Here is a 26,649-nt window from a genome sequence, read left to right as displayed (position 1 = left end):
TGTTGCTGGAAGCAGGCTGTATGTCAGTGAAGGATCACAGGAAGTGTAAAGAACATTTGCTTGTCAAAGAAAATGTGTATATATAAAATCTATTTTAACCTAATCTCTGTCCACTGTATCTGTAGTGATTAAAAAAAGGCAAGGAAAATGATGTTTACTCCAAAGCCACTTATATAATGGAAGTCTAAGGGCAGTTGCTGGACGGGGAAATATTGAAAACCTTAACCTTAGGCTCACACTAGCAAGGGACTCTCCTGCTTCCTTCTGAGCTTTACTTGCGTCGGTACACACGTAACGAAAGGTTGTACATGATGGGGATGCGAACTAACCTCATGTAGGAGCTAAAGTCCGAGGAATCCTTTTAAGCCAATCGTTTGGATTTGTCCCTTTAGAATGTCATGATTAAAATTTGCACAGAATTGAGAAAATCTCCCATGACGTTCACACCAGCATGCGACAGTGACTGTTTATTTTCCTATCAGCCAAAACGTTAAAACCACCGAGAGGTGACGTGAATAACATTGATTATCTTGTTACAGTGGCACCTGTCAAGGGGTGGGGTATATTTATTAGGCAGTAAGTGAACAGTAAGTTCTCGAAGTTGATGTGTTGGAAGCAGGAAAAATGGGCAAGCGTGAGGATCTGAGAGACATTGACGAGGGTTAAAATGTGATGGCTAGACGACTGGGTCAGAGCATCTCCAAAACAGTAGGTCTTGTGGGGTGTTCCCGGTATGCAGTGGTTAGTACCTATCAAAAGTGGTCCATGGAAGGACCGATCTCAATCCGATCGAGCATCTGTGGGACGTTCTGGACAAACAAGTATGATCCACGGCGGCCCCACCTCGCAACTTGCAGAACTTTAAGGATCTGCTGCTAACGTCTTGGTCCCAGTCTTGTGGAGGCCATGCTGTTTTGGCGGCACAAGGGGGGCCTACACATTAGGCATGTGGTTTTAATATTATGGATGACCAGTGTATGTTTTATGTACGACATTTTTCTTAATTCTATGCAAAAAAAGCTACAAATTGCCTCGAACGATTCCTCGGATCAATCGTATAGTTCGTGTGATCCGACGTTTCTTCAGTTCCCCACTCCCCATTAGTTCCAATTTACTGTTGAACACAACAAAAACAGAAGAACAACTTGGAACCATGGTTTCATCTTCTCCTGTGAAATACGGCCTTGCGTTAAATGTGTGCAGAAACACTACAAAGAAAAAATGAAGCTTGAAAGGAAGTAGCTGATATCGTTACTGCCTCTAGAAAGTGAACACAGCTGGTACAATTAACGTGCTTTGGTCTACGGTTTTGTAGGCAGATCAATTAACAATTGATATTCACTTCGATTAGCGTATTGCTTGATTTAGTGTTGCGCTAGTTAGCTTCAGAAGCATTTACAGTTTTGGCTGCTATTCTTTCTCGTTCTCATTCAAAAATTAAAAATAAAAAACGCCCACAAGAGAGAAATTTACAAGTGACACGAGTGACTCGTCACTTTCCAAAAAAGTGTTGTGTTATCCATACGCCATAAGAGCCAGTCCACTGGTCACCACGGCAAAAATAGTTCCTTCTCTGCAAGGAATGTATAGATCAAATCTATACATTTATAGATTTGAGTTCAACAAATGCCCTTAGTTTTCAGTAAGCGAATGATCTGTTCTTATCTAGGAAAAGGGAAGTGTGTACTGTAATTAAGCATACAGTATTGCACTAATCACTCTTATAATTGGGTACAAAAGCTAAACAAACAGTCCTGGGAGACAAAACAATTTCATATCAAGCTTTAAACAGTAGTCTTATGGGAACGCTTCAAAGACTTGTTTATTCTAGACGTTCCCAAAGAGCCACAATTGTCTCTTGGTCAATCCTACAAACCGTATGGGGTGCCAATATTTTAACTCATACCATTACACGCTTTGTTGAGTGTGAAGTTTTTGGAAAAGCTGATCAAGTTTAAGCGTACAGTCGGTTATCGGTGAGCCATCATTGCTTGGCCAGGTTCCCTCCTGACCTCAGCAAAGAAGCAAGCCCATTTCCTCCTGTTTCCTATTCCCCGAGCACTGTGGCCTCGCCGTGACACACGGTACGGGGATATTTGTGAAAAAAAAAACGCCCATTCTATCTCCCGCCCCCCCTACCCCAGGGGAGATCCACGCTCTATATCTCCTGGACAAGCACTCTTCAGTCCACAGGCCATCCCAGAGCACTGAGAGAGGAGAGACTCATCAACCATGGCGGCGAAATCCAGGATGCTGTTGCTACTCTTGGCTCATTTGGTCACATCGGCTCTGCTTATCAATGTCACGCAGATCATAGGTATGTTGACTTAGAATGAAATGGTGTTTTCTTTTTGTTGTTGGGTTGTTGTTTTTTCAATACAGAATTTTACACTTAATGTTGTGATTTATTACAGCAAATCTGTCAATAAACAGCTCAGTGTTGTTGAATTTTTACACACGTATATTTCAAGGTTCAAAGATGAAAAGATCATCTTGTAGGAAAAAGTTCTTTGGATGGATAAGAGGAACTTGCCTAGAACCAAGAGGTTCTCCTTGGAACCCTTTCTAAAGTGGACGTTATGTTGTTGGGGTTTTTCTTCGCGGTTAATCATTCTCCCGGGGGGGGGGGGGGGGGGGGGTTAACCTAGAGCCCTAACAGCATCTTTAGTTTCTCTCTCTCTCTCTCAAGGAACTTGTTAGGGTTCTATGTTAAACTAAGAACCCTCAGCTTTCTAAAGGCCCTTGGATACCATCTCTGAAACTGAAATTCGTTATGTTGTAAAAATAAATAAATAATTAAAGTTTAATCTAGAACCCTAACAGCTTCTTTGGCTTCTCTATCTCTCTCTTTGTATCTCAAGGAACTTTTGAAGGTTCTACATATAGAGGGTTTCCCTTTTGGAGAGTGTTTCATGTAGAACCCATTTGGAAAGCTAAGAACCCTTAAGCATCCAAGTTCTTTTTGGGAAGAAGGAAAAAAATTAGGTTTTGGGTTCCGGATAAATTTTTTTTTGCACAAAAGATCGTCAGCAAGTGTCCGAACAGAAGACATTGGTTTAAGACATTGGTTCTTAGTCTGAGGACCCCAGGTTCGAGAACCGCTGCCCTTCAGTTTGTACACTCATTGAGAATAAAGTCTTGGGATAGTTCAGGGTTCTTAACGTTCTTGAAGGGATTCTGCTTGAAACATTAATGACGCTAAAATATCTTTATAGTTGTATATTTTATTTGTGCTTTTATTCATCGATGGATTTATTCCCTTAAACAGTTAACCCCAAACACGGCACTATGGCCGGCGTGTTCCAGGCATCGCTGTCCGGTGACTATGCCTTCAACGCATCTGTCGCGAGAGATGTGTGTGAGCAGCTGGGTGTGGGCATGGCAAACAAGGCGCAGTTGAACAAAGCTCTCGCACGTGGCTTTGAGACCTGCAGGTATGACCTGTGATGATTCAGTACAGTTTGTGGGAATTTGTTGTAACGTGTCTCTCATACAGGTCTCTCTTTTTTTTTTTTTTTTTTTTGTCCTCCAGGTTCGGCTGGACCGATGAACAAGTCGCTGTAATTCCCAGAATTCTTCCAAAAGACGCCTGTGGTAAAGGCAGAGTTGGGCTTATTACCTGGCGCACAGCTCCCAGCTATAAGTTTGATGTCTACTGTTTCAATTTAACAGGTAGCATATTATCTCAATGTGTGCACATATATATATATATATATATATATATATATATATGTATATATATGTATATGTGTGTGTGTGTGTGTGTATATATGTATATATATGTGTGTGTCTCTCTTTTTCTCTCTCTCTCTATATCTATATTTATATATCTATATAATATCTCTCTATATATGTAATATCTATCTCTCTCTCTCTCTATATATATATCTATATTTATATGATATCTATATATTTCTCTATATATCTATCTCCATCTCTCTCTCTCTCTCTATAATATATATATATATATATATATATATATATATATATATATATATATATATATATATATATATATATATATATATATCTCAATCATCTCCAGTTCTCGATGGGGATTGCAAAAGTATTCACCCCCACTGCTGTGAAACCCCTAAATATTCATTCTAGGGCAGCCACTTGGCATCCTGCTTGCATCTCTGATTTTATATATATATATATATATATATATATATATATATATATATATATATATATATATATATATATATATATATATATAATAAATACACAATAATTAATGATGTAAGGTTTGAAATCAGGCCAAAATTTGTTCAACTTGATACAAGTAGGAAAGTTGCTGATCATATGAAAACATGATGCAAAATATTTTGGCATTACAAATTAACCTGAACTGGTTTTGGGTTCCAGGTGGAAGGTTTACGGAATAGCTCAAAAATCTCCAATAAATCAACTAGACAGGTATATTAAGTACATTAGATATGTAAATATCATACAACTACACTCCTTTTGTACTGCAGGTCTCTCTCTTTAAGGTAGCTCAGGGTATTATGGCTGGTGTACTTTTTTTTTTTTTTTTCTTTTTTAAACATGACTACTACTTGACGAAACTAAATTTTATTTGCAGTTTATTTTTTTCCCTTCATTCTTCTTCCTTTTGTCCAGTCTTGCTTCCCCAAGCTTTTATCTTGCTTGGCATCACATTAAAACAGGGCGTAGTGCTCTCGGAGGAAATGGGGGGAAATAAAAGTCAATTCAGCCAAAACTAATTTCCTCCCGGAATGTCCGAGGAAATCGGTGGGCTGCACTGGCATCTACCCAACTGTTACTGAACATGTTTCCTGTGTGATGATGATGATGAAGATTGAATGATTTCATTGCAGATTATGAAGCTCACATGAACACGGTGCACGAGTATCCGAGCACCGCAGTCATTCCTACAGCTCGCACGTCTGGAGCTCATCCGAAACTGGCAAAACCGACTCGTTCAGCGTCTCGGGATGATCCACAGTCCACTTCCTCCAGTCCTCCCCACTACTCGCCTGAGAAGGACACACCTGAATCGCAAGCCTTTAGCAACACAAGCCTTACCACTGCAGGTGCTTTTTTTTAAAAAAAAAAAAAAAAAAGTTTTTTAATTTGATCTGCTTTTATTCATTTGGTCTACAAACATTTGTAAGTGTGAGCTAACAAATTCCTTCTCTGTCTGATGTCACAGTTGGCCTGATCGCTCTGCTCACGACACTCTTCGCTTTCCTGCTGCTCGCCGTGGCTGCTGTCTGTTACTTCAAAAAGTAAGTGATGGTCTAATGGGGCAGTGGTGTGTCAGTGGTTAAAGGCTCTGGGTTACTGATCAGAAGGTCAGGAGTTCAAGCCCCAGCACTGCCAAGCTGACACTGTTAGGCCCTTGGCCAATTACTCCTTCAAAATAAAATCAGTCTCTCCAGGAATTAACAATTTTGCGATCGCAGAAGTGAACGCGAAACCAAGCAAACTCTGCGGTATCCGGAGAAGCTCGCAATTTTTTTTCAAAATTACCACAGATTTGAGCCGAGACGCGTCATGTGACATCATCAACGCATATTCAGCCGGACCCCTCTTCGATTCACGTGTGTCGGACACGAGTACAGCTAGTCTCGTTTACCAACAAAACAACAAGCAAAACAATTTAGCGCAAAATATTTTGCCGCAACAGATCACAAACGAATAAATAAACAAATAAATCCATAAAACTGTTCGTTATGAAAATGGATCGATGCTGCCGCTTTATGAATGGTTGAGTTTGTATATAGTTCTATACTATACTGTGCTCTAAAATGTGATAAGGTTCTCCTTTTAAATCTGAAACTAATCCGGTTCTGATTTATCTTCCCTGTAGGAACAGAATGGGCCGGTGGAAGAAAAGTCAGGAGAAGGAGACCATAGAGACTGAAGTTTGTGGGAAAACTAGAAAGGAGTCTCAGTCAGAGGTGCAAAACGATGTCAGCGTGACCATCAAGCCGGAGAACGAGAAGATATCTTAACCAGACCGTCGACCTCTGACCTCCACCTCGCCTGGAATCGCATCGTGTAACTGTATTTATTTATTTGTTTAACCGAATAAACATTTTCCATCTTCTCCTCTCCTTTGATGATTAGTCTGTGGTGGTTTTCCTTTGCTGCTGTTTTTCCTTTTCTAGCGATATTTAATATTTGTACAGTAGACTCATGTTTACAAGTATATGATTGAGACAAATGTGCTTTTATTTCTTTTTAAATAAATACAACCTTTTTTGACTACCAGTTGAGATGCGGTCAACCCCAGAATTATTGGCACGCTAACTTACCCTTAATAGCACACACACTTAACGCTACAAAGCCACGGAAAATCTTCAGCACAGAGAAGAGGCCTCCGTTTAAAAAAAAAAAAAAAAAAGTGTCTGTCCACTCAAATATAAATCATGCAGGTTCCAATACTTTTGAAACCAGCATTTATTTATTTATTTGCAGGAAACATTTGGCCTACTTAAAAGATGTTTTGAAATAATAACAGTATTAAACTAACTTCACCGTTCCAATACGTTTAAGTGCTCTAGAGCAGTCAGTGCATGTCTTGTTCTTTTAGATTCATCTTCATAGAAGGAGCCAATAATTGTGGAGTCGAGTGATTCACCTTAAAAGTTCGACGTCTCTTTTCAGACTTTATTACCTTTCCTTCTTTCCGACCTCCTAGAAAACAATTAATTTATCACTGTAACAATATAAAGATACATTTGCTTCCTCTCCCCCCCCCCCCCCCTCCCTTACACTATTCAGGTATTTTAATAAAGAATAACGTGCTATATATCTTTCTATACATTATGTGCAATATTGTACGAGTTCAGAGATAAACAGAAGAAAAGGCCACTAGATGCAGCAGAACAGCTTTCAGGGTGGTGGATAAACATACAGCACGTTAGCTACGAAGCTACAAGGTTCAAGTTCTTATACATTCAATAAATGAGATCTAACGTTTATACCTTCACTCGGGCGTGGCTGGGATCTAGATCTCCGTTATAACGTTCTTCTAGTGGTCAGGATCTAACAGATAAAAATGCACATATGCCACATTCAAAACCACTATAATAGCTAATCTATAGTTTTCCATGTTTCAAGTCGCTCCTGTTGATAAAAGTATGATCGCCTCCACTAGGGGGCGCTGTTGTATTGGCTTTCTACTGTGCCTCTCATCAATCCCTGATGCGCTTCATCTCTGAGGATGTAGTGCTCAGTGCAAAACCGGAGGCCACAGTGAACACGCATGCAGACCTGGACTCACATGGAAGACATACAATATGGATTACAGTGAGGCAGGTTGTTCTGTTTCGTTTCGTTTCGTTTTTTTCCCTCCCCACTAACACAAGCAGCAGCAGTTAAGTAATACCTGATATGTGCGGTCTTGTGTACAAGGCAACATGCAAGTGTGTATATATGGCTACAGTCTTATGGCAGCGGGTGTGTTGTTGTGACTACATCTGCGAGCCCAGGGCCTCGGATTTCATCGCGTCCACCAGGAAGCTGAGCTCGTTACACAGCGTCTCGTGTCTGTAGGCCATGCGGATCTGCGCCACGTTGGTGCGCCGGATGTCGTTGCCTTCGGGACCGTCCTTTAAGTAGTTGGCGCCGAGGAAGTACTTTTTCTCCTGTCGAATAGTAACAGTAATAAAAATATAAATTGTCTTCCTAGTCACTATACTATGGCACCCGTAGTAAATATGAGCAATATTTACAAGAAAAATTGTCTTTATTGTTTAACCTTTTGTTCAAAAATACTCTGCTCTCATGGATAAAAAATTTTTTGTTGTTGTTTTCAAGGACTATACAAAAGTGTCCATTCATCCATCCTTCCATTTTCTGTTACTCTTATCCTACACAGGGTCACAGGGAGCCTGGAGCCTATTGCAGGGGACTTGGGGGACACCCTACAATGCATGTCTTTGGACTGGGGGAGGAAACCGGAATAGCCGGAGGAAACCCCCAAAATAGCACAAGCATTGAAAATGTCCATTTCCACCATCAGGGCAAGAATTAAGAAGTTCCAGTCGACTGGAAATGTTATGAATCGACCTGGAATTGGACGTGTGTCTATATCGTCTCAACGCACTGTGAAGAGGACGGTTCGAGTGGCCAAAAAGTCTCCAAGGATCACAGCTGGAGAATTGCATAAGTTAGTTGTGTCTTGGGGTCAGAAAGTCTCCAAAACTACAATCCGAAGTCACCTACATCACCACAAGTTGTTTGGAAGGGTTTCAAGAAAAAAGCCTCTACTCTCATCCAAAAACAAACTCGAGCATCTTCAGTTTGCCAGACACTACTGGAACTTCAAATGGGATCGGGTTCTATGGTCAGATGAAAGGTAGTTTTGGTGCACACAGAGAGGTAGCCATATGGAAAAGTACCTCATGCCGACGGTTAAATATGGTGGTGGATCTTTAATGTTTTGGGGCTGTTTTTCTGCCAGAAGACCTGGACATTTTGTTAGGATACATGGCATCATGGACTCTGATCAAATATCAACAGATATTAAATGAAAACCTGACTGCCTCTGACAGAAAGATTCAAATGTGCCGTGGTCGGATCTTCCAGCAGGACGATGATCCAAAACATACATCAAAATCAACACAAAAATGGTTTACTGACCACGAAATCAAGGTCCTGCCATGACCATCCCAGTCCCCTGACCTGAACCCCATAGAAAACCTGTGGGGTGAACTAAAGAGGAGAGTCCACCAGCGTGGAGCTCGAAATGTGAAGGATCTGGAGAGGTTCTGTATGGAGGAACGATCTCAGATCCCTCGCCATGTATTCTCCAACCTCATCAGGCGTTATAGGAGAAGACTCAGAGCTGTTCTCTCGGCAAAGGGAGGTAGCACAAAGTATTGACTAAAAGGGTGCCAATAATTGTTGCACACCTATATTTAACAAACAATAAAGTTTAAACAATAAAGACAATTTTTCACAGCCTTCTTTGTTCATATTTACCAAGGGAGCCAATATTAGAGAAGGGCACTGTACATGCAGGGTATACCAATGGCACTGTATACTACATTTCTTATACTCTTTTACTCCAATTACTAAAACAGTTTAAATCAATTAAAAGATGTGTTGCTGACATTCAGGAATTGTAGTAACAATATAAGCTTATAATGTAATAAATAATAACATGCAGGGTGTCCGAAAAGTCAGGAACCTCTTTTTTTCTCTCTCTCTCTTTACCGTCACAAAGCGCTAACGCTGGAGACTCCTTCCGTAAATGTTAAATAAAACGTCCAATCGGAATCGAGAATTCAACAGGCGTAAAAATACATTCCTACAAACGTCGGACAAGAGCGTCATGCCTGACGATCGCTGTGCTTCCTTTCATCGGAGATGGTTTCCGTTTTATAACTGCGAGGACGTTACCTGATGAGACAAGCCGGCCTGCAGCACGCTGTTTCTGGCGATTTCGCATAAATCGCACGTGCTCAGCTTCCACAGCTGGGCCGCAATAGCGTACTCCTCCATTAGGGCTTCCTGAAACACACCACAGCAACTTGAGTCACCTTTTGTCTAATCTCTCCGAATAGCGCTGTAGTAATTTCACAACGAGTTGGTGGGAGAGTTTAACTGGCTCTCTCATTTGAACTTTTAACGAAGTTAAAGACTTTAAAGTCTTGTAAACCCTTTCTATTTCGTAGATTAAATTGCACAATGTACCTAAAGACATACGTTTTCCATTCAACACACCAAACCTTTGCACTCCTCTGTGGTATTTCATTCCTCTGTATCTGCACGTATACATACAACTGAACGTAACTGTTCTGCGGCGCGTCGTTTTCAGGTTCTGACCTTGGTGTAGTGGAACTGCATGGGGTCGTCCGTGGACAGAGACACACACAGACCCTTGTGCAGGAACTCTCGCAGCGGGTTCTTCGAGTACTCCAGGAACAGACTGTTGTTACTGAGAGGGGACATGGCGATGGGTACCTGGGCCAGGTAATACAGGTACTGAAGGACGGGGCTCTACGAACACACGGACATACGTTATGTACAATATAACGGCTTTCTTTCACAACAAGTCAGTTAATAAAATCAGCGACTTAATATTTAATATTAAACCAATATACCTGCACAATATACGACTCGACCCGTTTATTAAAAAGAATAAACATAAACTGGTAATAATAATAAAAAGGACAGGAAATAATACAGTCACTTTAATTCACAACCTGACAAATAGGTTGTAACTACAACAGCAAAACATAGGGATTTAAACAAATATTTATTTATTATTATTTTTTGGTTGTGTGAATATTTATATAGTGTTTTTTGTTTTTTATTTGTATGTACAAGTAGTTAAATTCTTATATATATTACAGTGTAAAAAAAAAAAAGGAAAGATGACTTTTAAAAAAATGTAACATTTCTACATTAAATTTATATATATATATATATATATATATATATATATATATAAAAAATACTACAAAAGTAAACAGTAATAAACTCAATTCAGTCAATATTTGGTGTGATAACCCCCCAAAAAATAAAAAAAATAGATCAGTAGTACACTTTTTATTCATTTATTATTTTTATTATTATTTATTATTCATTTATTATTTTTATTTATTATTTACACATTTTATTCATTTATTGAGCATCTTGGAGAATCTCTGCCCCTCACACTCCATCCATCCATCTTCTATACCGCTTAATCCTTTTCAGGGTCACGGGGGAACCTGGAGCCTATCCCAGGGAGCATGGGGCACAAGGCGGGGTACACCCTGGACAGGGTGCCAATCCATCACATACACACTCACACACCCATTCATACACTACGGACACTTTGGACATGCCAATCAGCCTACCATGCATGTCTTTGGACTGGGGGAGGAAACCGGAGTACCCGGAGGAAACCCCCACAGCACAGGGAGAACATGCAAACTCCACACACAGGGCCATGGTGGGAATCGAACCCCCGACCCTGGAGGTGTGAGGCAAACATGCCAACCACTAAGCCACCTTCATTAACATTTTTTTTTTGTCTGAAAAGTGGTAAATAATATGTTGCGTCCTTTACTGACATACAGGTGCATCTCAAACAAAAAATAGAATATCGTGGAAAAGTTCGTTTTTGTTACATAATTTTATTAAAAAACTGGAACTTTCATATATTCTAGATTCATTACACATAAAGTGAAATATTTCAAGCCTTCCTTTCGTTTTAATAAATATCGATGATTACGGCTTACGGCTCACGGAAATAAAAAAATCCGCTATTTCAAAAGATTCGAATAAAGAATTTATAATACAGAAATGTCGACCTACGGAAAAGCCCAGCAAAGAGTGCAATTATATCAGAAGGAACGCAGGCTGATGAAAAAGATGAAAAGTGCAATGGAATAAAACGATATGAAAATGAAATGAAAACGAAACGTCCAGGTCGATGGGACAGCCGTCGCTAAGTAATGAACACAAAGCTGTCCCCTGGAGTGCGATAAGCTAATGGAAAGTGGTGGTTGAAAAGAAGCAGAGGAAAGTGAGAAGCGGAACAAAAGAAAGAGAGAGAGAGTGAGAGAGAGAGAGACTAAAAAGCACTTTACCTTCTTGAGGTTGAGGCCGTGAGAAATGTTATCCGCAGTAAGAAAAGCTGAAACCAGATGAGTGATGGAGCCAGCCTCACCGCAGTGTGGACGGAACTGGAAGGTACTCAGACCTCTCTCCCTACACACACACACACACACACAAGCAAAAACACACTAATAGCGTGCGAATGTTTGTATCCCGTGTGATTTCTGGGGAAAATAAATAAAAATGATACCTGTAGTGCTACACTTGAACATTTTACAGGGTGCACAAACTTTTGCACACCGCTGGGTATAGTATATGAATAGATGTATGCTGTACGTAAGGAATGAACCACAAGGACGGGGTGGTGTGGTGTGACGAAGCGGTTACTGTTCATCCTGAAGTTGATTCGTTTCCTATAACGACATGCCGCGAACTGCAACACTTACAACGTCGCGATTTGCAATCCATTTATAAAAAAAAAAAAAAAAAATAGATGGAGTATTAAGTTTATTATTTAGATTATACGGAGTGTCTGCCATTCAAGTTACTGCAAATATGCTGTTACTATGGAAACAACAACAACCTATTGTAACAGGTGCACTAATAATATATAACAACTGTAACCCTATAGCACACACATGCCACTGATACGATGGTATTTATAGAAGACACTGATACATCACACACACACACACACACACACACACACACACACACACACACACCAGAGTACCACTAATCTCTGCAGTAAAACGGCTCCTCTTTCGAGGAACGATTAAGACAGACCCTATAACCCTCTCGTCAGTGGGATGAGTATTGTGATCATCTCCCTATTTTGATCAACGGCGTCATACGCTCCGACGGAAAGTTCCGGTCCGGGCTTTCCGCAACCCAGGAGCACGACTTACTTGCGCAGGTTGTTGAGCACCATGATGTTGGCGTACATGTGGAAGAGGTAGTAGCTGTAAGGCGGGTTCTCGTCGCTGGTCCATTGCTCGGGTTTGGGGCTCTTGTAAGAGAACATGTGATCGCTGTGCTTGGACTCGTCGTCCACGCTGTCAAAGCCGGTCATCTACAGGAGAAAACGAAAAAAAAAAGAAAAAAGGTGTGCGATCGGGTTAGAAATAGAAGTACCGAAGCTGTTTACCAGTAATAAAGTCCAACGTGAATAAATCCGTAACATTAGCTCGACGTTAACGTAATTTAAGTAACATGGTGTTTTAATATTTTCCAAAAAAAAAAAAGTTACTTTAGAGAAGAGAGGAGATTCTAAAATACCTGTTTGATTCCACCACTATAAATAAGCGACATGAAACAAAACACACTACACGGCATGATATTCTTACTATTTTCTACTTCTTCTTTTTTTTTTTTTGCTATGCCGCGTAGCTAGTTATAAATCAGTCATTCTATAGGAACAAAGGAAAAAAAACGTCTCATTCGATACGGTGATGGTTTCTCTGTAAGGAGATGTGTGGAAGGAGTCTCCAGTGTCAGCGCTCTGTAACAGAGAGGTAAAGCTGGTTCTATAAGCTCACTTCTTTCGTGGATGTTGTACAGCATTAAATATCAATACAGTAAATAGATAAAAAGTTTGACTTGGAGTTAGAGAAAAATAATAAACTTAAACGCCCAGTTGCTGATTGTTTTCCTATAAGAGCATGCCTGTGCGTTTCATTCTTTATTTATTTAGTCTAATGCTATACGGTGCACATCAACTACCATCAAGATAACCTGCAGCTCTGTATATTATATTACATATATATAGAAAATGTGTGTGTGTGTGTGTGTGTGTGTGTTAATTTATACCCACTCACATATTTGAGGAACACATGCAGCTCTTTGTGCTTCTGAGGATTCACCGTCGCCTCAAACAAGGGGAGGAAGATGTTCTCCAGCATCTTGGCAAAGTTGGGAATCAGCTTCCGTGACATAAAAATATCACTGTAAGGAAGGGATTTGCACAGGAATATTTTAAGTAATACTAATATATATTTCTATTACAAACACACACACACACGCGCGCACACACACACACACACACACAGCGCCCTCCACTAATATCGGCACCCTTGGTAATATGAACAAAGAAGGCTGGGAAAAATGTCTTTATGGTTTAATCTTTCAAAAAAATTCACAAAACTTCTCTGCTCTCATGGATATCAAACAATTACATATAAACACAGGTTTATAAAAGAATAGGAATATATATATGTGTGTATATCTTTGTTAAATATAGGTGTGCAACACTCATAGGCACCCATATGAATTCTTATGATTCCCATTGCTATTTTACATTTTTTAGTACACCTGGGTGACTAGGAACAGGAAATTGTTCAACCGTGACTTCCTGTTTCACAGGGGTATAAATATGAGGGAACACTCCGGCCAAATTCCCTTAGTCATTCATAATAATGGGCAAAACCAAGGAATATAGCTGTGACGTGCGGCAAAAGGTTGTTGAGCTTCACAATATGGGGCGTGTCTATAAGAAAACAGCACAAGCATTGAAAATGCCCATTTCCACCATCAGGGCAATAATTAAGAAGTTCCAGTCGACTGGAAATGTTATGAATCGACCTGGAATTGGACGTGTGTCTATATCGTCTCAACGCACTGTGAAGAAGACGGTTCGAGTGGATAAAAAATCTCCAAGGATCACAGCTGGATTAACAAAGAATTTTTTTTTTTTTTCTTGGATAAACCAGTGTTGTGTTTGCGATTGTCTGATATCCATGAGAGCAGAATATTTTTGTGGATTTTTTTGAAGACTGGGGGATTATTTTCTCTCTTTCCCTGATGATTTGTTAATGGATACATGCTTTATTCATTATGATGTGATTTCTGTGAATGTTCACTCATGATTACACACGTCTGGTCCCTGGGTCATGATGTTCTACCCTTGCTCATGGTTTTTCTCCTCTCTTAGCCTGGGGCGTTATCTACATGGTCCTCGTGCATGCACACAGCAGCATAAAAACCTAATCTAATCGAGCGGAATGGAAGGAGACTCGGGGCCGCCACAAAGCACCATATGCAGGGGTGCCGTTAATTGTGACATATACATTTTTGAAACACAGTGCTTTTAAGCCATTTGTAACGTTATTATTTTCAAGAAATGTTTTCAATATACCTTCTGGTTGTTTATATAGAGACGAGGTGCAGTTAGTAGTACTACTAGCAATAGCACTTACTATATTCTGGGCACCTGAATGATCCAGCGCATGTTGGGGGAGTGGACTTTATGTTGAATAAACCAATGGGAAAGGCTGTCCCACTCATCCGGGGAGCGTCCGTAGATAGAGAGGCGGGGCTCGGCATGCTGGTATTTACTCTCCTCCAGATTGTGAGCGACTTCCTGTCAATACAAGGATGCTCAAGAATTAGTATAAATCACATGTATTTTTTTATTTATTTATTTATTTTAAGAGAGAGAGAGAGAGAGAGAGAGAGAGTGAGACACACACACACACACACAGACACGATGTACCTTTATCAAACGGGCAAAGTACTCTCCCATGATGTAGTTGTCAGTTTTCAGGTAGATTTCTCGTAACTCGCTCGCTCCCACCGGATTATATTTGGAGTTGAACTTGTCAAAGCGGTGAAACGTCTGCCTGCCCTGTGCGAGATTGAAGTCGGCTCGTGTTAGTGTCGAAGTGCAAGAGGATAAAACCCTGCTTTTTCATACCAGGGTTAGACGGTTCACAGTACTACGAGGCAAACTAAGGAGTTGGCTTAAATATCCATCCATGAAGTGTTAAAATGATGACACGGGGGCAGCGGTGGCTTGGCGGTTAAGGATCTGGGTGACTGATCAGGAGGTCGGGGGTTCAAGCCCCAGCGCTGCCAAGCTGCCACTGTTGGGCCCTTGAGCAAGGCCCTTAACCCTGTCTGCTCCAGGGGGCGCTGTATCATGGCTGACCCTGCGCTCTGACGCCAACTTCCTAACATGCTGGGGTATGCGAAGAAAAGAATTTTTCACAGTGCTGTAATGTATACGTGACCGATAAAGACTCGTTATTTTGTCTTAAAAAGTATTTTTTTTACTTCTATTAAGTTAAGTACTTCTATTTAAGTACTTCTAGAATGACGTCATACTGCTGATCCATTTATAGCTACATTTAATGCTGTGGGACGTCCCCGAAACAAGGCACAAACAGTCGTCCGTACACCAAACTCTATTTTCTCTTTAAGTTAATTAGACAAAAAAAAAAAAAGTTTCACATCCATCCATTCATCCCTACCGCTTATCCTACACAGGGTCATGGGGGAGCCTGGAGCCTATCACAGGGAACTCGGGGCACAATTTGGAAATTTTCCGATCAGCCTAAAACGCACTGGGGGAGGAAACCGGAGTACCCGGAGGAAACCCCCGACGCACAGGGAGATGCGCAGGGCGGAGACAGGATTCAAACTCCAAACCCCAGAGGTGCGAGGCAAACGCGCTAACCACTAAGCCACCGTGTGATTTTGCGTTGCAGCCTGAACCACTGGGACCTTCTGACCAATCAGAAACCAGAATTCAAGAACGCTCAGGTATAAATAAATAAATAAATAAATAAAAACATATGTAGCGTATGATTTCCACGAGTCATTGGATACTGTGAGGATCAGATCAGTATCAGCTGAGAGAGCTCGGAAATCTGTATCGTATTAAAAATAGGAAAAAGTGGGATCAGTGAATTCCATACAGACCATAATACAGGATTTGGTCTAGATCACCCAACCCTATACCGCATCAATGCAATATGCCAAGAGGCACCTGGAAGCGCTTACAGCATGGACGTCCAGCGAGTCCACAGTGAGGTCGTAAGGGTCCATGTTGAGGTTGTTGAAGACCTCTTTGAGGGTCAGTTTCTTTCCGGCCTTCTCCAGCACTACGCGGTCTGCGTCTGTCTTATAGGTGCTCTGGATGAAGTTAAGCAGATGTTTCTGGTTCATACAGGCTGCGGCGTGGATGTGAGTGTCTACCTGTGAACAGCCGAACACAAACGGGACACGCTTATTAAATACAGAGTGGGGAAACTAGTACAAAGCGATGGCGCGTGGCTGAAATACCATGCAACCAATCATATAAACAGACGTCGCACCTTCCTGACGTTATAGAAATCTCGATGTGGGACCCCTTTGAGTTCTTTAAGCTCGGCCATTTCGTTGAGCATCTCGTGCAGGTAGAACTTCGAGCTCAGGAAGTTCAGTCGTCTGTGGCAGTACGTCTTTCTGGAATTAGAGAGGAGATGCGTTTGCTTACATTTTATTATTATTATTGTTAACTTTTTTTTTTTTTTTTCCTGTGTACTGCTTATTTTGTGTACAGCGCTTTGAGAAGCTGCTTTTAAAGGCGCTCTATAAAATAAAGTTTATTATTATTATTATCATTATTATTATTATTATTATTATTATTACATGCTGATGACTCGATCTGGTTTCCTTTAAAGGTGCGGTCAGTGTTTTTAGCAGAATAAGCTAAAGCTAGTGTGTTTTAAAATTTACATTTAAAAACCAAACACAACCTATGTCTTCAGTGTTCCCATCAAAGCCACACCCCCAAAACACAACAAGAGACGGATTTTTTTTTTTTTTTTTTTTAAATTGACAGGCAACTTGATTGATTATTCTAATTGGTTGGACGTTGGCGGTCCGTTTTCCTCTTGGGGTACCACAAAATCCAAAGCTTCTCAAAGCTGCCCAAATGGGAGGAGAATTTAACCAAATATTACACACCACGTTCCACTGACCACACCTTTAATGCGAACGCACACTCACGTGGGTCCGTCTACGATCATGGCCAGAACGTGGCTCATGTCGATGGCGAACGTCTCAAGATCAGGGTACGGCAGACAGTGGGGTCTGTTCTCCTCGAGAGCCGTCTTATCCTCGTAGACATAGATAATCCCATCCCTCATTTTCAGCTCATAGCCCAGGTTCTCCGGTATGTTCTCCATGCTGTAGGGGTCCTCTCCTTCCTGAGGGCATGGGCAGATGTCTGCACAGTGGATAGCCAAGTGCAGCATGACATGGGGAAGAAAAAAAAGAAGAAAGGAAAAAAAAAAAAAAGAAGAGAAAAACCATAATTTTTTTTGTTTTTTTTAATCAGATGTTACTAAACACGTTTCACGTCAATAGTCCACAAGCACACACAGATACCTGGCAGGACATCGTCTTCCTCTCTCCACTTCAGGTTCTCAGCACTGCGCAAGAACCTGGCGGTGGTCTGGGGGTAACGGTGGTACGCCAGCTTCGAGTATTTCTCCCGGATGAATAACGCCTTCAGAAGACTTTTAGCTGCTTGCTCATAGTCCTCGACGGTGATCTGAAGCATATATATACACACATTCATATATATATATATATATATATATATATATATATATATATATATATATATATATATATATATATACATAAAAATCATTATTATCTGCAAAGAGCTCTTCACCATACAGACGTTTAACGGTATAGTCAGTGATTTTATCAGGAGGTTAGCTAAAGCTAGCTAAATACAGCCTTCAGGTGATCCTTTCAAAGCCACACCCCCAAAACAATACTGCTAGTGCAAGAGGTGGAAGTTTTTCAATTGAGTGGTAGCTAAATTGGCAGCCTGGTAGAGAGACACCTTCTTGTCCTGATTGGTTGGATTTTGTGGTCCACCTCATGCAAATTTACACACACTGTTCGTCATTAAAAAATAAATAAATAAATAAATAAATAATAATAACGTACCACACCTTTAATGACAATCCAACAATTAAACGGAGTGAGTGAGTGAACTCACCCCGGCACAGTAATCCCCACTGATGGTGACTCTCTGGTACTCGGGGAAGCTGTCCGGGATGGAGGGACAGCTGAAGAGTGGGGACACGAGCGGAGTGGGTGTAGCTCTTGCCCAATCCACACAAACCGGGATTTGCATGGACTGAGATCGAATCATCTTCAAACTCTTCTTCCTGCATGTCCAAGGAGAAATGTATCGGACGGGTCTTGCGTTAGTAATGATTAGCGCCCTCTGTTGACTGCAAGGCAAACTGCAATTGTAATAGAAACTGACAAGTCTTCCCTTTCCCACGAAAACCGACTACACTGATTTTAAAAAAAAAACTGCATCTTTGTGAGTTTAACAAAAAAAAGGGGGTGGGACTGAGTAGCATCGTTTTGGCTAAGGTGGGGGTGGGACTAATTTCTGGGCTGGAAAAATGGGAACAGAACCCTGAAATAAAGAAACTAGACAAGAAATCCACTGCATCTAAATGTCTTGCGGATTTTTTTCTAAGGTGTCTTTTAAATGATATTATTGTTACCGGTTTTGAAACCTGCAGACTGCACCTTTAATCGTGTAGTTGATTTATTTATAAGTGAATTCATTTACAAATCTACATCCCTGCGTGTTATCTGAAGACTACAGCAGGAGTTTCTTTATGTCCTGTATGCCTGTAAAGGATAGTGGCACTAAAATTCTCCCATGCTGCTCTGTACCCGTGCTAACCTCTTGGCCATCTCCTCAGAGTGCTGTTCGGCCAGCTCCCGGAGGAGCTCCCTTTCCTTGGCCTGCTGTAGGCCGATGGGACAGTCTTCGGGCACGGTGTACAAGGAGATGGCTTCTTTATTCTCTTCCTCCTTCAGCGCAGAGGCGTACACCTTCTCGGCCATCAGGCGCACCTCCTCGTCCACGTCGCTCAGCGTGACCTTGGGGAATTGCCGGGGCATTTCTGCAGGAACACAGCGCAAGCTATTCACATGCCAGGACTCGAACTGGCATCTATTATTCAGAACACTGAGCTGAACCTATACGCTCGTTACAGAGACGTGACAACGCAGCTCTACTCATCGTCTCGTATAACACATTCTCTTGGATATGCTCTTTCGTTTGTGATCAAAAGTGCCGAAGGAAGGCCTCTCGATCGCTGCCATGTTTGTAAGCACCCCTGTCATTCGAACACGCGTTCCATATATTACAAATATATATCTGATGGCTCCTATCAACATGATGGCTGGAAATAGCCCTGGATTGCCTGGTGTGTTGCGACACTGCGCTTTTCAGAAAACTGGTCAGTGGGTTACAGGAAAACCGATCTATAATTATGCACGTGTATAATTCCGCGACGTAACAAAACACACGCCGGGACGACAAAAAATGTGAGAGGAAGTACATTAAAGACAGGGGGGAGAGAGAGAGAGATAGTAATTAGCATTCAATTTGCATGTTTTATTGGGCAAGCCATGGCATGTACGCCTCAACTTGTGTTAAAAATCCTGCAGATAAGACGAGGATGAGTCGAATGAAACTGAACCAAAAAGTAACTCTCCAAATAACAAATAAAAACAGAGACATCCAAAACGAGTATATATAAATAGATAAATTAAAATAAAACAAAAATAAAAACACTTCAAACAACACTATTTGTCAGCGATCGTTTTCGGTTTGCCTCTAGAGGCCGCTCTCGTACTGTATAACGACAGCGGACGCGACCGGGATAAACAATCGGGTGTGGATTTTTGCCAATAAACGATCAGCAATCCGTAACCCGCTGTCCTTATACAGTACGAGAGCGGCCTCTAGATGTAAAGTAAATAGGTTATCTGCAAAATTCCACACCGATAGTGCTTCCCGGTTGTGTGTCTAGTCACGATAACCGATATTTCCAGCAACCTGTTATCGGTGCCGGATTAATCACCGAAACCTCGATAAATAACGACAGTCACGTCGCATGTTTTTGTTCCATTTTATAAAAACGCTGCATCTTTAGTAGTCTCAGAAGCAAATCCTGGAGAACTTTCTGCAAATCTGTGGCCAGCTTCCCGAAAGCCTTGTAAAGTTAATAGCGGGCGAGCGAGTGAGAGAGAGAAAGAAGGAAAGAAAGAGAGAGAGAGAGAGAGAGTTCAATGTTCTACCATGTAACGATGACTGTTGTGCCAAGATGTCCAAATGTGATTTGTGCTGGTGCTGTGATTAAATATGTGAGCAGCAAAGCCGTTCAGCTACTTAATACCGTATGAGAATTAAAATAGGGTGGGTTACGGGACTAAAAACCCTCTAAATCCCCCCCCCACCCACCCACCCCCCATTCCAGTTCCAGTGGATCCGGTAACACTGTTCTAGTTATGGCTTGGCGAATGTTAGGATGGCGGTCTCGGCTGTGTGAGAACCACAGTGCCAGCTTCTGGTGTCCTTTCTCAGGCAGAAATGTCAAGGTTTGCATTCCTGCCAGACTTGTTAAGGAGCACACATTCCTGTCGTGCCTGTGTCGTTCTACGCTGCACTGCGTTCCTCACTCACAGCTCAACAGCTACACACACACACACACGAGCCACTGTACACACTCCAGCTCTTGTGTAGAATTCATCGTGCTCTTTTTCTGGCCGCTACACATTAGACCATTTAAATAACGGACGCTCTATTACGGAAAGACGGCGGCTTGTACAAGCGTGTACGAGGTTCTTGATTCCTGCCGCATCATACAGCGTACCCTGTCCTTTAAGAGCTATAGCGTTTCTCTCGGCTCTCCCGCACTGCCGAGGAAGCAGAACAACCCTCTGATGCGCGATAAGAAACTCCACTTCGCCCATTAATCTTCCTGTTACGCTGCGGAATCGATCGCCATGTACCCCCGAGTGAAAGCGCACTCATTCTTACCATTAGCTTCTGTCACAGCCATATCAGCTCCTGCTTCAGCTCCGTATGCATGTACGTGTGTATGTATATGTATGAACACGTCTGTGAGTGTGTGCGTGTCTGCATGTGTGGGTGTTGTTTGCGTCTCAGGTCCGGTCGCACTCTGAGCCGCCGCTATGTAGCGGCAGGGCTTTTTGTTTTCTTCAGCGTCTCCATCTCTCTCTATTTTAAGAGGCCAACGAAATCATTTTTCGCAACAGCCTCTAATCCTGAGCGCCTGTCGACACACACACACACACACACCCCCCCAGAGACTTCCAGCTCATGCCGTAAGCCTCGTGTACACACACATCAACATTTCCCCATGTATAATCTATTCCTGTTTTCCTCAGGATCAGCGCAGAGCTTCCAGAGTCCAGTCAGTCATGCCCTCTACACCCTGAATCAGTACTGGTACAAAGCTCCAGGATTCTCACTCTGTCTCTCATCGCTGTTTAATTCTTGTATCTGATTGGTCAAATGGTGTTGATTCGTTTTCTATAAGAGCAGATCCGACAGTAGTGCGGCATTAAATTACAGGGTTTATATTCATGTTTATTAATACGTTCGTTCTAATACGCCATCGTCATCAAAAACGTATGCAGTCGGTGACACGCTGGCGTTTTCTGTAAGCAGATGTTGATTTAACACCAGTGTCAACTCTTTCACCCCCAACCCCGGACAGAAGAGTTTACATTTCCTGGTTGCTTATAGCCGCTTTAACAGGAGTGATAACGTCTTCGCTCCATAACATTAAATATAACGATCGATAAAAATGTCAGGGGTGGGTTTTTGTTTTTGTTTTTTTTTCTTCTTTCTTCTTCTCAATGAATTATTTGGGAAAGGGAAGGGAGGAGAGAAGAGAAAAGGTAAATGAATCACATGAAAATGAATCACATGAATATGAATCACATGAAAGTGAATCATGTAAATGAATCATACATAAGTGAATCCCATGAAAATGGATCACTTGAATATGAATCACATGAAAATGAATCTCATGAAAATGAATCACATGTAAATGAATCATACGTAAATGAATCACATGAAAATGTATCACTTGAATATGAATCTCATGAAAATGAATCTCATGAAAATGAATCACATGTAAATGAATCATACGTAAATGAATCACATGAAAATGCATCACTTGAATATGAATCTCATAAATATGAATCTCATGAAAATGAATCACATGTAAATGAATCATACGTAAATGAATCACATGTAAATGAATCATACGTAAATGAATCACATGTAAATGAACCATATGAAAATGAATAAATAAATTAAAGACAAAAATGTCAGTTACAGTTAGATTTATGTAGCGCTTTATGTTGTATGGAGGGGGAAATCTCCTCAACCACCACCAGTGTGTAGCAACCACCTGGAACGCCAGAACGCCCACCACACACCAGCTATTAGTGGAGAGGACAGAGTGATGTAGCCAATTCAGCGATGGAGATGATTAGGGGGCCGTGATAGAGAAGGGCCAACGGGGGAATTTCACCAGGACCCCGGGGTTATACCCCTACTCTTTTACAAGGATTCATCACCAGTAACTGTGAACATTTGGTTGAAGTTATTGTTGCTCAAGAGGGTCACAGTAGTTACTGAGAACACAAGGTTCACATACTCCACCCCCACCCACCCCAATTCACTGGATAGTTTTGCTCAGTAAATAAAATGTAAAAACGATCATGTCTTTGCGTCATTTGTTTAACTGCTTTCTGACTGATCTCTTTTTTTTTTGGTTTTGTTTTAGGACTCTAAAAGATGTCTGATCACATTCTGGGTCAAATTTATTCAGAAATACAGAAAACCGTAAAGGGTTCACAAACTTATAACATTACTGTATAACATTACACGCGCAAATATTTGAATACGCACGAAGCGCTAAATCTTAAGTAAAGTAATTACGATTGTAATGAATTTTTTTTTATTGGGAATGTTTGATTCTGTTGCCTTTTTTTTTTTTTTTTTAAATGAACTTAACGCTGATGTAAAATTCCAGTTGTGATGTTTGGTGCATCAATGCAAAAAAGATTCAAGACAGAATCGTGATATGTGTAAGAATCGAGCGTACTGTATCCCGGTGCTTCAGTGACTCGCAGTCGCTCCTAAACTCACGGCTTTAACCCCGGCTCTTGGAACACAAACGTCCCAGCTCAAAATAAATCTTCCTGTCGGTATGTAACCGGGCTTGTAACGGATCCCTGTATTAGTCCTTCTCCAACAACTGCAACTTGGCTGATGACAGAGAGACACGTGGCATTGTCATTCCTATACAAACACACACAAACAACCCCCCCTCCCTTCCCCTCCCGTGTTTTACCCAACTTTAAACTTGCAGAAGACCCGCCGGGTCTGTTGACAGCATGAGTATAGATTAATCCTCTCCGGTGTGAAAGCTCGAGCTGCACGGTGTGTACGAGACGACGGGGGGTTGAGGATTACGTGAGCTGCCTGTTGTTTGTCCTCTTTGCTTCTAATTACTGACGATCGTCTCAGCTGCCTTTCTCCACCTCACCGAACGAGGCTCCGGATTAAACGGGCTGTTCTACTCCGTGTCATAAACCCGTAACTGGGTCACAGGGGGGACGCTGGACACGCAGGGTCTTTATGGGTTCGTGGGTGGGTCGTAACCACGGTAACTTTTTTCACGATGCACTTTTAGAGCAAAAAGTAGAAACAAGCAGCTGATCAGATAGTCGTCTAATCCTATAGCAAGCCGCTAAAACGCCGAATGTTCTAAAAACAGGAAGAAATGAAAGGCGTTTCGGATTGACCGCTACGTCGGTGCGCTCGGAACACGTCAGTCAGGTGCCGAATGAGAGCCGTGTGAAGGTTTCCGTGTGTATTATTCTACACGGGTCCACATTTCAACGCAGGGTCGAGCGACAGAGCAAAAAATACCGCGTCCCGTTTGCGTCCGAAAGACGAACGAATGAACGAAAGGTAATAGGCGTTCAATAAATCAACGAAAACATGATGACCGATCATTTATTTAGTGTGAATTCAAGTTGGACAGTACAGGTAGAGGAAATGACCGGGGCCTGTCTTTTGGGCAGACGGACAGACAGACAGACGGGAAAACCTCGTCAAGGAAACACATCACACTTCACTTTAGGGACACACAAAATAGAACATTTTATTTAGGACTGAAGATTAGTTCCGCTGGAAATTTCAGTCCAGTAGTGAATGAGCTGACAGAAAGCACGCACGGCGTTCTACAGAATTAAACACAAATCCATATCCAAAGTCCAATTCGAATCTGGCTCAAACTATGAATCAGTAGCTGAACCGATTAAATGGACGGTACACTGTAGCTGAGCGCCTGAGCGCAGTGACTGAGAACCACGCTGACAAAGCACGCACGCGTTCGCGCACCATGGAGACGGGCCGCTATAAGCAATCGTGGCTCCCTAAAGAGCACAGAGTGTACACACGGTGCAGCAGCAACACAGTAGCGACAGAGCTGCACTTTCTAACAGAGTAACAAATTCAAACACTTGTGTGAAATATATATTTACACCCCCAAGTTCTCCCTTCTGCCCAGCACTGACACACTACCCATTCTGTTAGGAGACAGTACGTATCTGCCTGCCACAACTTGAGGCACAGCGAGTACCCACACACCCACCCAAACACACACACACCCGTCTTGGGTTGTTTTTTTGTTGTTGTTTTTTTTAAATTGACTGATTGCCAATGTTTGTATTGACGCTTGGTTTCTATTCTCTCATCTCCGTGTTTCCACACGCACACCATTATAATATGTTTATTTAGACTCTGATCACATGTTTATATGAATACTAAACTAATATGTTTATTAATAAACAGCTCTTCATTCTTGTAATGCTTTGGCAACACTGTACATGTATATGGTCATGCCAATAAAGCTTGCTGAATTGACTTGAAATTGAATTGAGAGAGAGAAAGAGACAGAGAGACGGATGGGGGGGGAGAGAGAGAGAGAGAGAGACAGAGAGACAGAGAGACAGAGAGCGCGAGCAGATCAGCAGCAAAAACACGAGCCCCTAAACAAACTAAAGTTTTGTTGGTTTTAAGTAGAGAAGAAAGAGAATCCAGAGGACACACTGGACACAGGTTAAAATAAATAAATAAATAAATAAATAAATAAATAAATAAAGCAAAGTAGGCTATGAATCATTTTATTTTGTCCAAAATAAACTAAAAAAAAAGTCCGGTTTCCTCCCCCAGTCCAAAGACATGCATGGTAGGCTGATCGGCATGTCCAAAGTGTCCGTAGTGTATGAATGGGTGTGTGAGTGTGTATGTGATGGATTGGCACCCTGTCCGGGGTGTACCCCGCCTTGTGCCCGATGCTCCCTGGGATAGTCTCCAGGTTTCCCCGTGACTCTGAAAAGGATTAAGCGGTATAGAAGATGGATGGACGGATGGATGGATAAACTAAAAAAAAGGTGATGCTACGCTAATGGGACATCAACCACAGATCAACTACAGGATACCAACTGTAAGAAGAGCAAGAGAAACGGGAGGACAGAAGAAAAGGACTTTATAAAAGTATAAGTAAAAGTAAACTATATAAAAAAATAAATAAAAAATTTAAAAAAAGAGGGGGGATGGAATTGATTAGATCTTTTTTTTTTTTAACCCTGCTAACAGAAATAGTTAATAAATGGCTACATTTGATAAATCTGAGGGACGGAGCTTTAGCACCCTCGCTATCCGCTACCCAGATGACCTAACTACTGGAAATGCCAAGAAAAAGTATAACGTTACGATTTTCTCAGCTGACTGGAAACGCTTGGGAATATGACACAACTATACACGGACGCCACTCTCAAGTTTAACATCATCCTGTAGAATAATGGAACTGTAACGATTCAGGGAGCAGAAGTTAGTCTTGTTAAATCTGAAACAGAGTTTCAGGAACTGTAAGCTTTAGCTGAAAAAGAAGAAGAAAACTCTAACAGCAGCTCAACACAGCTCTGAGCCCGAGACTCCTTCCCCTTCTGCGTGCGCCCCTCCTCCAACCTCATCCTCCCCTCACAAAGTCAACCCAGATCCCGGTGTAAATAAGACGGGTAACGAGTTAGTGCAGCTCTGTCGAAGCCTGGGCCTGTATACACGTAGTGTCGGCGTTTCTGGATGATAAATTCTTTATTCGAATATTTTGAGATACTGGATGTTTGATTTCCGTGAGCTGGAAGCCGTAATCAAGATTAAAAACAAACAAACAAAAAAAAAAGGCTGGAAATATTTCACTTTGTATAATGAATCTAGAATTCTACAATCTAGAAAGTTCCACTTTTTGAATTAAATTACAGTGGGGGAAAAAAAAAACAAAAAAAAACAAAAAAAAACCTGTCAGACCACAATCACCCTTATCGGAACACTGCCAAATTGATGTGTTCCTAGAAAGAACTCAGCAACCAAATAACACAACAAGAAAATAAACAACAACAACGAACAACCACTAC

At 41.5% G+C, this 26,649-nt stretch overlaps 2 protein-coding genes across 4 annotated transcripts in view; one reads left to right on the top strand and one right to left on the bottom strand.

Annotated features, from left to right (window-relative positions):
- Positions 1–2,176: 2,176 nt before the first annotated feature.
- On the top strand, positions 2,177–6,243 carry lyve1a (lymphatic vessel endothelial hyaluronic receptor 1a). The gene is made up of 6 exons (XM_053634015.1): positions 2,177–2,317; positions 3,269–3,434; positions 3,533–3,672; positions 4,845–5,060; positions 5,180–5,255; positions 5,840–6,243. The coding sequence occupies exons 1-6, from the start codon at positions 2,233–2,235 to the stop codon at positions 5,982–5,984; spliced, it is 828 nt and encodes a 275-aa protein (XP_053489990.1). The 5' UTR covers positions 2,177–2,232; the 3' UTR covers positions 5,985–6,243.
- Positions 6,244–6,735: 492 nt separating this feature from the next.
- The window catches only part of ampd3a (adenosine monophosphate deaminase 3a), a 23,861-nt gene continuing 3,947 nt past the window's right edge, over positions 6,736–26,649 (bottom strand). For 2 of the 3 annotated variants that reach the window (XM_053634013.1, XM_053634012.1), the window contains 14 exons: positions 19,016–19,238; positions 18,308–18,479; positions 17,680–17,845; positions 17,299–17,518; positions 16,623–16,752; positions 16,309–16,503; positions 15,020–15,151; positions 14,724–14,887; positions 13,347–13,473; positions 12,438–12,601; positions 11,562–11,682; positions 9,808–9,981; positions 9,382–9,492; positions 6,736–7,622 (listed from right to left, as the gene is read on the bottom strand). In XM_053634013.1, coding sequence (XP_053489988.1) covers positions 7,449–7,622; positions 9,382–9,492; positions 9,808–9,981; positions 11,562–11,682; positions 12,438–12,601; positions 13,347–13,473; positions 14,724–14,887; positions 15,020–15,151; positions 16,309–16,503; positions 16,623–16,752; positions 17,299–17,518; positions 17,680–17,845; positions 18,308–18,479; positions 19,016–19,238 — 2,273 coding nt within the window. In that variant the 3' untranslated portion in view covers positions 6,736–7,448. Of the gene's footprint in view, positions 7,623–9,381; positions 9,493–9,807; positions 9,982–11,561; positions 11,683–12,437; positions 12,602–13,346; positions 13,474–14,723; positions 14,888–15,019; positions 15,152–16,308; positions 16,504–16,622; positions 16,753–17,298; positions 17,519–17,679; positions 17,846–18,307; positions 18,480–19,015; positions 19,239–21,163; positions 21,986–26,649 lie in introns of those variants that run through there. The other variant, XM_053634014.1, reaches the window with a different exon arrangement.

This window comes from Ictalurus furcatus, chromosome 10, assembly GCF_023375685.1.
Source record: "Ictalurus furcatus strain D&B chromosome 10, Billie_1.0, whole genome shotgun sequence".
NCBI lineage: Eukaryota > Metazoa > Chordata > Actinopteri > Siluriformes > Ictaluridae > Ictalurus > Ictalurus furcatus.
Note: the sequence above shows the minus strand (reverse complement) of the source record. Positions and strands in the feature narration are given on the sequence as shown.